This window comes from Nesoenas mayeri, assembly GCF_963082525.1.
Source record: "Nesoenas mayeri genome assembly, chromosome: Z".
Lineage (NCBI taxonomy): Eukaryota > Metazoa > Chordata > Aves > Columbiformes > Columbidae > Nesoenas > Nesoenas mayeri.
Window position 1 is genome coordinate 50,495,253 of NC_137542.1, and position 12,971 is coordinate 50,508,223.

Genomic DNA, 12,971 nt, shown 5'->3' on the forward strand with positions numbered 1-12,971 from the left:
AACATTTAAGCATCTTGATCAAGGAAGTAGCTGGGTCTGACACAAGAGGCCTTACCTTCCTTGAACTCTTCCAGAGGTACTGTGATACTTTCATGGGAGACAGAAGAAGCCTGATAGTATTCCCGTAGATTATTATATGGAATAGGGAAAAATAGTAATAATTCCTGTGCTTTGAGTTAGTCAGCTGATTCTGATTCAAGCCCATCCAGCAATCCTGAATGAAGCTTCTTGATTCAATGGGTCTTGATTCAGATCACCATCACTGAGACACGATTAGCTGCTCTTGTCACCCAGCAAAGTGTCTTGTTTTTATACTCCTCAAAAATGCAGGTGCAGTGATATGAAGCCAGTGATGCACAGTAAAGTACACAAGTAACTAGATAATACTTCTTGATACTGCCTGGACTAAATCTCAAAATACTGATTTAAAAACACATTGTTATTCAGGGTTCCTTTTCAGTCCTTTAGACTGTAGTGGTTATGTTCATTCTGCCTTTCCAAGCCTTGAGATTGCTCCTCACCTAGGGTGCTAATGTAGTTCAATTGGAAATAAGATTGTCATTTAGGTGACCTAACACTAATGACTTCAACAGAATGGACTCCAACTATTCAAAGGTTTCTTTCAAACCTAATAGAGTGTACCTTCAGGAACCAACATGCTAAAAAGCTGACATGAAAAATTAAAGTACTTTCTTGTACAAAATATCCTGTATACCTGGAAAGCTCCAAATATGTGGCATATCTTGGTACTCTGGAGACATTCAAAACCCGCCTGGACGCCTTCCTGTGTAACCTCATCTGGGTATTCCTGCTTGAGCAGGGGGATTGGACTAGATGATCTTTCAAGGTCCCTTCCAATCCCTAACATTCTGTGATTCTGTGTGATTCTGTGTATTAGCTATGTGTAATAAACCACATTTTTTGAGTTGTCTTTTGGATCTCTGATCATAAAGCAACCAAGTATTGTTTTCTTCATCAACATGCCATAATGGAGTAACTTGATTTGTGGTCCATATGAAGTAAGCTGTGGTGTTTGCAAACACTTATATCTGCAGTATTTGCTAGTGAGATTTGTGCTGGTCAAATGTTTTTTCCCATTTGATGTTTTTTCCTAAATCAAACTTGCCTAGTTAGATATTGCAAGGAGAACTACTGTAACCAGTCTTTTTTTTGGCTGAGATGATGGTCTTTTCAGGGGTTGTGGCTTTTCCAAGACAATCTTCTTCCATCTGGTTAAGCTCAATCAAAAATAAGTAGATTGAGCTCTCCAGAACTTCTAATATTGTAACAATATTTTTGACTAAGTAGGGCAGGCTCTGTTGCTATATTAGAAAGGAGATTCAGGAGAACATAACTGCACAGTGTTAAATAAATGTGTTGTTCAGAAACATTCAGACAATAGTTGATCAGAGTTTGCTTCATTCAGGATCTGATTTCTTTCTAGTCTGGGATGGAACAAGTGGTTTCAAGTAGCTCTTTATAAAAATCCTTTAAGGTACATGATCCAAGAAATAAAGAAATGCCCTGAGAAAAACAACCCCCTGTCTGTAGTTCATGACTCCATCAACAATTTCAATTGCTTGCTCTCTCAACCTTAAATCCCAACCTGCCCACAGTGTTGTAGACTCTAGCTGCTGCTTTAAATGCCTGATCAGCCTCCAAATGGTGCTCAGACTTTCAATGAGTTGCAGATCACTGACAATTCACTGACTGTCTGGGAAAAGCTTTAATCCAGTTTCTGACATTCTCCATAATGCGAGCACAACACCGAGAGATGCTGCTTATTCACAGTCAGCCTTAGCTTTTGGAGCCAGGCCAGAGCTATCTCATATTAGGATTAAAAAATAGTTTCAAATCTTTGGAAATTGAGATGACATGACTTAAACACTATTCCTACAGAATAAACTAACTTGAAGAGCTGTGATTTCTGACTCTGCAAAATCAATATCACAAACCAAGCCATCTGGATTTTCCAAACACAGATGATGATAAAATGCAAGCTACCTGTAGCAGCCATCCACCCCTCCTGTTCACTGTCCTTTGAGCACAGCTTCTGCTGGCTAGTATCATACAGGATGTTTCTATCACTGTAACACAGCACAACCTAGAATCTGATTTAATTTCTGCCAAAAACTGAATCTGGGCAATACGCATGTGTTCAGCATACCTAATTCATATGTTTCTTATGTGTTTATTTGGCTGCACCTATAAAATGTTATTTGGGAAAAAAAAAATAATCCTAGCAATTAGGGTAAATGATCACCTTACTCTTTGTCCTCCATTTGTGATTTTGCACATGATATATTCATATTCCAGCATATGTGCATGCAAAATGCGAATGTCTCATTTAAGCTGAATTTATAGTGTGTTGTTGGACAGTAAGTCTGAATCAGCCTTATATACAGAAATTAGTGGATGTCACATTTAATCCTAATTTAGATGTATACGCTGAAAAAGGAGGCTGCAATAGATTTTCTGGTTCAATTAAGAAACTGCTTTCATGTTAGTCTTCTTTCTTAATTTATATGTTGTATGTAGGCAGTACGGATTTTACTCTTGCTTTTATGTCTGCTATGTTTCTATATTAATTAAAAAAAAAAAAAAAAAAGCCGCAAAACAGCTCAGTAAAAATTGAGTCAATTCTTGTGACAATGTGACAAAAGCCATAGTTCTTGCTGTGGAGCACAGTGCAGGGATTCCAGACAGCCACTGTCCCCTAGGGCTTTTAAAATTCTCTTGGCAGCTTGATTCTTTCAAACAGGCTATGTCCCAGGTTTGTAGCCAGAGAATCCAACACAGACTATGCCAGTTGGGTTTAAAGCCTGGCTGGCATCCCCAGCCAGTACTTCTCCTGGGGAGCTAAGTGAATTTTTAATTCAAATGGCCGAGTGTGGCAAACCACTGATACAAAACGTCAAGATTATTTCCACCACTCGTATAATGTATGGTATAAAAATTGTATCAAGATTAACCAGGAATTTTATTTTGACTGTATTTTCTCCATGAGAATGTCAAAATGGTGTCTATATCTTTAATATATTTCTCCCCTTAGACAGAGGTCTTGTTTATCCTGTTTATGTCTCACACCATCACAGAATCATAGAATGTCCTGAATTGGAAGGGACACACAAGGATCATCAAGTCCACTTCTGTCCCTGCATATGACAGCCCCACAGTTCACACCATGTGTCTGAGGGCGTTGTCCAGTCTCTTCTTGAACATTGTCAGGCTTGGGGCCATGACACCTCTCTGGGGAGCCTGTTCCTGTGCTCCACCACCCTCTGGGTGAAGAACCTTTTCCCAATCTCCAACCTAAACCTCCCCTGATACATCTTCATGCCATTCCCTCAGGTTCTATCATTGGTCACCAGAGAGAAGAGGTCAGCGCCTGCCCCTCCTCCTCCCCTTGTGAGGAAGCTGTAGACTGCAATGAGGTCTCCTCTTAGCCTCCTCTTCTCCAGGCTGAACAAACCCAGTGAATTTAGTTGCTTCTCATACGGCTTCCTCTCCAAACCTTTCACCAATCTCATAGGCCTCTTCTGGACACCCTCCAGTAGCTTTGCATTCTTTTTATCCTGTAGCACCCAGAACTGCAAGCAGTGCACCAGGTGAGGCCGCATCAGTGCAGAGCAGAGCGGGACAATCAGCTCCTTTGCCCGGCTGGCAATGCTGTGCTTGATGCACCCAGGACACAGTTGCCCTCTTGGCTGCCAGGGCACACTGTTGGCTCATGTTCAACTTGCTGTCAACCAGAACCCCCAGATCCTTCTCCACAGAGCTGCTTTCCAGTCTCTCATCTCTCAGTCTGTACGTACAGCCAGGGTTGCCATGTCCCAGGTGCAAAATCCAGCATTTGCCCTTGTTGAACTTCATGTGGTCGGTGATTGCCCAATTCTCCAATTTGTCCAGATCCCTCTGTGGGGCCTCTCTACCCTTGAGAGTGTCAACAGCTCCTCCCAATTTAGTGTCATCAGCAAACTTTCTAAGTAATCCCTCAATACCTGAGTCTAAGTCGTTAATAAAGACATTGAAAAGTGTCAGCCCTAAGATGGATCCCTGAGGAACCCCACTGGTGACTGATTGCCAGCCTGACATAACCCCATTTACTAGAACCCTTTGAGCCTGGCCCATCAGCCAATTGCTCACCCACTGCATTGTGTCTTTACCCAGCTGTATGCTGGCCATTTTGTTGAGAAGAATACTGTGAGAGACAGTATCAGAGGAATTACTGAAATCCAAAAAGATCACATTGATAGACTTCCCTTCGTCAACTTGGTGGGTAACATTGTCTTAGAATGAAATTAAGTTTGTCAAGTAGTTTCATGCAGAATCACAGAATGTCAGGGCTTGGAAGGAACTTCAAAAGATCATCTAATCCAATCCCCCCGCCAGAGCAGGAACACCTAGATGAGGTTACACAGGAATGTGTCCAGGCGGGTTTTGAATGTCTCCAGAGTAGGAGACTCCACAACACCCTTGAACAGCCTGTTCCAGTTTTCTGTCACCCTTACTGAGAAGCAGTTTCTTCTCAAATTTAAATGGAACCTCCTATGTTCCAGTTTGAACCCATTACCCCTTGTCCTACCACTGGCTGTCACCGAGAAGAGCCTGGCGCTATCCTCCTGACACTCAACCATTATGTATTTATAAACAGTAATGAGGTCAGCCTTCAGTCTGCTCCAAACTAAAGAGACCCGGCTCCCTCAGCCTTTCCTCATACGGGAGATGCTCCACTCCTTCTATCATCTTCATGGCTCTGTGCTGCACTCTCTCCAGTAGTTCCCTGTCCTTCTTGAACTGAGGGGCCCAGAACTGGACACAATATTCCAGATGTGGTCTCACCAGGGGAGAGTAGAGGGGAAGGAGAACCTCTCTTGACCTACTAACCACCCTGCCTTCAAATACACCCCAGGATGCCGTTGGCCTTCCTGGCCACGAGGGCACAGTGCTGGCTCATGATCTTCCTGCTGTCCACCAGGACCCCCAGGTCCCTTTCTCCTATGCTGCTCTCCAACAGGTTGTTCCCCAGTTTACACTGGATCCTGGGGTTGTTCCTGCCCAGATGCAAGGCTCTACATTTTCCCTTGTTATATTTCATTAAATTTTTCGCGACACAACTCTCCAGCCTGTCCAGGTCTCACTGGATGGCAGCACAGCCTTCTGGCGTGTCAGCCACTCCTCCCAGCTTAGTGTCATCAGCAAACTTGCTGATAGCACACTCTAGTCCCTCTTCCAAGTCCTTGATGAATATATTGAATAGTACTGGCCGCAGTACTGACCCTTGAGGGACTCCACTATATACAGCCCTCCAGCTAGACTCTGCCCCATTGATCACAACTCTCTGGCTTCTTTCTTTCAGACAGTTCACAGTCCACCTCACTACCCAATCGTTCAGACCGCACTCCCTCAGTTTAGCAGTGACGATGCTGTGGGAGACCGTGTCAAATGCGTTACTGAAATCAAGGTAGAACACATCCACCACTATGCCATCATCTATCCACCTCGTTATATCCTCATAAAAGGCCATGATGTAGGTCAAGCGTGACTTTCCCTTGATGAAGCCATGTTGACTGCTCCTAATGACCCTCTTATCCTTGATATGCCTTGAGATGGGAGAAAGGATAAGTTGTTCCATCACCTTCCCAGGGACGGAGGTGAGGCTGACCAGTCTATAGTTACCCAGGTCCTCCTTCTTGCCCTTTTTGAAGACTGGAGTGACATTTGCTTTCCTTCAGTCCTCAGGCACCTCTCCCATTCCCCACAACTTACTAAAGATGATGGAGAGTGGCCTAGCAATGACCTCAGCCAGCTCCTGTGCATCCTGTCAGGACCCATGGATTTATAGATGTCCAGATTGCTTAACTGGTCCTTAACCCAGTCCTCATCAACTAAGGCAAACTCCTCCATTGTCCTGACTCCCTCTGGGGCCTCAGGGGTACAAGGCTTCCCAGGACAGCCTCCGGCAGAGTAGACAGCGAGAAAGAAGGCATTCAGTAACTCTGCCTTCTCTGTATCTTCTGTCACCAGAGCACCTACCTCATTCATCAGTGGGCCTACATTGCCTCTGGTGTTAGTTTTATCTGTGGTATTTTTGAAGAAGCTCTTTCTATTGTCCTTTACCCCTCTCACCACGTTTAATTCTAAGGAGGCCTTAGCTTTCCTAATTGCCTCCCTACATCCTCTGACAACAGCGTTGTATTCTTCCAAAGTGGCCAGCCCCTCCTTCCATGAGCTGTAGACTCTCCTTTTCCACTTGAGTTTGCCCAGCAGTTCCCTGTTTAACCAAATAGGTCTCCCGGCTCCCTTCCTTGACTTCCAACGTGTCAGAATGCTCTGATCCTAAGCTTGGTAGGAACAATCCCTGAACACTAACCAACTATCTTTGGCCCCTTCACCTACAAGCAGCCTTGCCCATGGGATTTTCCCTAACAAATATTTGAAAAGGCCCAAGTTTGCCCTGTTGAAGTCCAGGATTGCAATTCTGCTTGGTATTCTGTTCCTGCCACATGAGATCCTGAACTCTACCATTTCATGGTCACTGGAACTAAAGCAGCCCTCAATCTTTACCACTTCAACCAGACTCCCCTTGTTAGTGCGGATGAGATCCAGCAGTGCTCCTCTCCTAGTCGGCTCCTCCACCATTTGCATCAGAAAGTTATCGTCAATGCTCTGGAGGAACCTCCTGGACTGTGGCTGGCTGGGTGAGTAGTCCTTCCAGCAAACATCAGGGTAGTTAAAATCCCCCACAACAACCAGGGCCTGTGATTGTGAGGCTGCTCTCAGCTGTTTGTAGAAGGCCTCATCAGCTTCCTCATCCCTGTCTATTACAGGGTGCCCTGTAATAGACACCCGTAACAGTATCACTCCTGCCAGCCTGCCCCTTAATTCTCACCCACAGACTCTCAGCTCGCTCCTCATCTGTGCCTGGACAGAGCTCAGTACATTGTAGTTGCTCTCTCGTGTAAAGAGCAACTCCACCACCTCACCTTGCTGGCCTGTCTTTCCTGAGAAGGACATAGCCATCCATGACCACATTCCAGTTGTGTGTGCTTAGTTTGTTAATATGTGTCTTCAAGATCATTCATTTAGTATTCTTGATGTGTGACTAGAAAGCCTTAGTCTGAGTTTACTATGGTCTCTACAGAGACAAAACCTACTCAAGACTTTCCCTGCAAAGATCCACACTGGCAAGAGCACACTCACATTTCTGGTGGTCTCAAAGGTCTGGGACTCTCTTCTTCTTCATAGATGTCTTGGCTTTTTCTGACCACATTAAAAAAACATCCTCTCCTTTTTAACTCTATCCTAGCAGGTCTGAAGAATGTCTCTCTAGCTACTCCTCTTAGTAGATTATTATATTAAATTATCTCAACCTAATTAAGAAATAAATGTTATGCATTCACCCTGTCTATCCTTGTGTTAATCTTCCTCCCCTATTTCTTTGCCTGCCCATGCATGCATCTCTAAGTTCTTTTTTAAGTGGGGGCAGAGTTAATTACTGTCCTTTCATTGGGGTAGAAGAGACAAATTAATGCCAATCTTGAGGAAAGGAAGCAAAATTTTTGTACTTTTTATTTGGTAACAGTCAGATAAGGATGTTCATCTAACTTTTGATTTAGCTTAGCACTTTCATCTCTTCTGCAGGGTGGGTACCATGATAGGTTTTATGGGGTAAGTTCAAGTATGTCCTATAGGAAAGGTTAAGAATGAAAACCCAGAAAATTTGCAGAAGGCTGAGCTGTATCACTTTTAACATGGTAAATAACTTGTGATGCATTATATAACCTTTGGCCTGCTAATGGAAATTTGGCCTGTGTTTTATGCAGCAGCAATACATCTCATGTGGACTGCTGTGTGCTTTAGCGGTCTTTTTTTGGTGGTGGTAGATTTGATCATTTTAAATTTGAGGGCTCTGTTAAAATTATTCTGCTTTCAAATCTGTCTTCCCTTTGAAAAATGAAGGCATGAACAAGTGTGCTGGGGATTCTAGTTAACAGAGTCTAACACTGATGTGAACAATTTCTTCTGACCTTAAAGGTTAACAGTTCTGTCTATATTTAGAAGCTTATGATATATTGCACGGGTTTTACACTCCCTCTCCTTGCTTCTGTATATAGATGCGTGGCACTATTCTGTCCAGAAGCCAGACAGAATCATGTATCAGCTTCTGTATCATCTGAAAAGAAAACAGCAGAATAATCATACATTCTAGTGTTTACCACACCCCAGTACACTGTGGATTGATGACACTTTGATTGAATCATATGTTCTTGCTCTTCTATACAAAAGAAAAGCCACAGCTGCTTTAGACTTATCTGCTTGCTTTTTGAGCACTCTCACCTTTTACAGATTTCCTGGCCCAATGTGAATTATAGATCATGCACCACGCTATGCAATTGCTTTACTGTTCAAGTAGGTCTGGTCTGTGCTAAACTGCTTTGTGAAAGTTGTGGATATCTGTACTTTCAGTATCACATTTTCACTAAAATAATGATAATTTCTGAAATTATTGCTCTTGACACAAGGAGCATTTGAAAAGTGAAAATTAAATCCTGAGTTGATTTCAGTGCATAAAATTAATACTTTGTAATACCTTCTCTAGAAAATAACAAGCTACACTATTTTATCAGTGTTCTCCAATGAAATGCAGTCCAGCAAGAGATCAAGAAGAACGACGTTTGAAAATTGGAGGAGGGTGGTAATGCTATTTTATAGAAAAGAAAAAGGGAACCTCCTGAGCAGAAATCCCAGAAACATGTATCTGTTGCCTCTTAAAAGTGCATCAGCATTCAAGGGGTGACAGATAGGGGCACTAAATGGGAGGAAGAGCAAGAAAGTACCACTTCCAGTAGGGAAGCCCACAGGAGATGGTTAGAAAAAGGACCATCCTATTTTCCTGGTTTTGCCAATCTGCACATTGACAGCTAAAAGCTATATTGTAACAGTTACCTGGGAATTTGAAGCACTCTTGGATATTTTGTGAATTTGTGTCATAGGCTGGGCATTCAGAGTGTTTTCCATTGACAGATACCTGTGGTGCTAGAAAGAGCTAGCTCTGCTCATCTGGCTTATTTGCACGTGGCAACAATTTCATTCTTTTGTTCTTGTCCAGTGCTACTGCTATTTGTAAAACTTTTCATTTCCAGGATTCCACTTCTTCATCATTCCAAATGTGGGAATTAAACTAGATCATTTAAAAAAAACCCAAAAAACAAAAAGCAAAAAACAAAACCCACCAAAAACAAAAACAAAAAACACCGGAGGGGCTACATATCAATTTTAGATCTTGTCTGTGCAAAATTTGGTTGCTTAGAAAACACACTTATCGCTAAGAATTTGCTCAACCTTTTGTTTGCCTTTTTTACCTAAAGTACCTGAGAAACAGATAAAGTGGGGAGGCGTGAGGAAGACTGGCAAATAATTTACTTGAAGCTCTGGGCTCTTCCATCTTTGCAGAAATCATTCAGATGACTAATAATGCAGGATTCCCTGTCTACAGAACTGTGCATCTTTCAAGTGTCAAAACAGAACAGAAAATGGATTAGCTATATGCAAACAGTAAAAATACTCATTAAGCAATTCTGATTTAGAAATGATAGTCTAGGGCATTTCCTGATGTTTTCATGACCCAACGAAAACATGAAGAGGTACTAAACCCAGCTGGTCATTACCTGCATTTTTAATGCTCTGGGCTGATTGACAGTGTCTGTAATAATTGATTTGATTTGGGTTCACTGGACAATTAAAGCCTCCATGTTTCTTCCACAGTGCCATGTTTCATCTGGTTGGTTGTGAGGATCAGGTTTAAATGCTTTCCAGCCAGGCAAGGACTGTGGTTTCACCTGACACAGCACCTTATTCCAATCACTCCTGCCAAGATATTGCTAAAAGTTCAGACTTCTTCCACAGAGTCTGCAAACCTCCATTTCTTTATTACAGCTAACAGGAATAAAAGAGATTATAAAGAAAACAGCTATGCAGATATTAAGCATTATGATAATTTTGAAGACTGGTGAACTTTGTTTCATTCTTACAGGCTCTCCGGTTGTACTTACTGCTTTTTTATTAGGTCTTGCAACACCTGCAAAAACATCACTGTCTTGTGGGTAGTATATAAATTATAAGAATGATGAAATCATATTTCTCCACTTTCAGAAATACTTTTTCTGATTAGCTTTTTGTGGACTTGAAATCCATTGTTAAATATTCGTATTTTGTGCTTACACTTAAATAATACCAAAATACATCAAAGCAATGGTAATTTCTGCTGAAAGCTGCAACTTGTAGCTAATCACAATAAATTCATTGCAGGAAAATACAGGGAAATTAAAACAGAATCATATTGGATTTTTGTCTTTGGAAAACTTCTTTTCATCTTGATTGCTGCCATATACTGGATATGATAACTAAAAACTCTATGTTTTCCCTGTCTCCATGGTCCCCTGGAGAGGTCTGACTCCATATCCTCACTGCTACAGGTGCTACTCTTCAGATCAACAGCCCTTCATCTTGTATTTACAAGGCACTATTTTTTTGAAACCATTTCAAGTGTCAGCTTTTGGTGCTAAAGCGAGGGAACCCCTATTTTCTTCTTCCCTTCCTTCTCCTTGACAGTGCATCATCCCAGCACCTTGCCCATACGTCACCCCATGATGTGGGTGAGATTACCACAGCAACAGCACACACTCAGTCACACCCCCTGTATCTATAGAGCCGTGACTCAGTTTGAAAGTTTTACTAGGTTTTTGTTTGTCTGCAAGGTGCTGCCCAGCCATCTGCAGTTACCTGTCCAGTGCTCACAAACCTGCTGGTAAACCTCAGTGGGGTCACTTTTGGTATTTTCACCTTTATTCTTTGGGATGAAATCTCTGCAGATGATCCTGGGTGGTCAATCACCTGCCCAAGCCCGCAGCACAGCTGGTTCATCAACCATCCTATAGACATGCCAGGTAGTTGGGCAATAACTAAGTTGATATTTACTTTTCAAAGGATATGTAAAGCAGTGCTAGTGAGTAACAAGTGAAGAATAAAACTGGAGTTACCTACAGTGCATTGTAAAACCTGATTTTGTTTCTGTTACAGCAGTGAGATAAGTTTTCTGTAATACCTAACTTACAACTCTGCTCTTTTTTTCAGACATGGAGATGACTTGATTGTAACACCATTTGCTCAGGTAGGCACAATTTTGCAATATTTCTCACATGATCTTTCAAGTTAAAGGCCAAATGCCAAGCCAGTTGTTTTCCTTTGTTAATATTATATGTTATGGTTGCTTGAAGCAGGAAAATAATCTCTAAAAAATCTCTACTTGTTTGTTTGTTTGTTCAATTCAGATTGTTTTGTGAAATATAATATCAACTCAAAATTCTATATAATTTAGAACAAAACTCCACAGTTTTTAGCAATATACCTATCTTGTTAGATATGAAAATTTAACATTTATATTCCTTGAACTCACGATAGATTTTGCTCTATAATAGAAATGAAAATTAACTCAGTAAACTACAGGGGAGAAAAGAAATCTAGAACCCATGTGTGATTGAAGGTGTGTGAAAAGGGAAAGGTTGAGTCACATGGCAGTCTCAAAAAAGCAACGTGTCCAACCTCAGTCTGAATATGCAGGTTGCTTTGGTCTAATGATCAGTTGTCAAAACAATATTAATTTAATAGGTTATTTTAGATTTAATTATATTTTAAATAGATACAGTGTTTTTAAAACACTGGCTTATCAAATCTTTAACATGAAGGATACCTTCATCTTTTATTAGTAGATAAACTATTAAGCCAGGGCCTTTTCTAAGAATATTTCGAGATCTCTCAAATATACTTCAACAAGAATTGAAGAGAAAAAATTACAGGAAAAACAAGAGGAAAAATAAGTAAAACCACTTCTGGTTTTAGTTCCTCAGGAAACATCAAAACTCTTGAGGACAGAAAACACACAAATTGTATGGTGGTCAAGCAATCCAATAATATTTAGAGTAGTTGATTTCATGTTCATTGTCATCTGAATTTTTGTTACAAATTATGCCACATAAATAAAACAGGTTATAGTATGCCTAGAAAACCAGAAAATATTACATCCCATTTATGGATATTTTTTTCCTGGGAAAAAACACCGTGTTTGTTTTAAGAGTGGTTTCGTATTCCTCTTGGTGTTGATGGACATGCTGCAGCAATTAGAGCAGGAACAGCTGAATGTTATTGCTACTTGCACCAAGGTTCCCTAATGGATTATTTGAGAGCTTTTAGTAATTCAGTGCAAAACCCTGTTAGCAGTGGTTTAAATCAACCTGTTTTCATTTGCACTGAACAGGAGAAAGAGCACTCACAAGGGTGAGTTATCACGTCACATTCCCTGACACAAGGGCAATTGAGATGCAGTTGAGAGAGCGTGCCTAATAGAGGGGAAGTGACATCTGATTAGACTCTTAGGAAAAACGTAGCCATTATCTAAAAATGATTTGAATATGCAAAATCCCATTTCCCAGTGGGGCCTGCCTACAGACTGCATCTGTAGCCAAGCACAGGGCCCACCCCTCTGAGTTACGTTAGCAGTCTAGGGCCTCACTCAGGACTTCACAAATTGGATCCCACATGACCGTACAATGTCTATACATCATACAGGCCACCCTTGTAATGTCTTCCTAGACCAGTGTTTCATCATGTAGATGCATTTTGTCTTGCAAATAGCCAGAGCACCATTTTAATCCATTCAGGGCTTCCTGGTGGTAGTATATCATGGCATGAGGAACACATGTTCCAGTTATTTCAAATTCTCTATATTTTCTTCAATTGATCAGGAGGCTTTTTTCGTCTGATTATGAGCCATCTCATGATAATAGTTCCAATTTTAGAATATCAGTTACTATTCAGCACATCACCATGGTAGTGTGGCTCCATTTGTTAACTGGAAGCAGGGTGGCATGCTGTGTCCCCCACATAGAATATGACCCTAGGGCAAGGTAATT

The 12,971-nt window shown here is 41.4% G+C and overlaps 1 protein-coding gene across 3 annotated transcripts in view; it reads left to right on the plus strand.

Moving 5' to 3' along the window:
• PDE4D (phosphodiesterase 4D) overlaps nucleotides 1-12,971 on the plus strand; it is a gene marked incomplete at its 5' end in the record, with an annotated part of 511,345 nt that overhangs the window by 400,828 nt on the left and 97,546 nt on the right. For all 3 annotated transcript variants that reach the window (XM_080363172.1, XM_080363170.1, XM_080363171.1), the window contains one exon: nucleotides 11,137-11,173. In XM_080363172.1, the coding sequence (XP_080219298.1) occupies nucleotides 11,137-11,173 (37 nt within the window). The remainder of the gene's footprint in view (nucleotides 1-11,136; nucleotides 11,174-12,971) is intronic.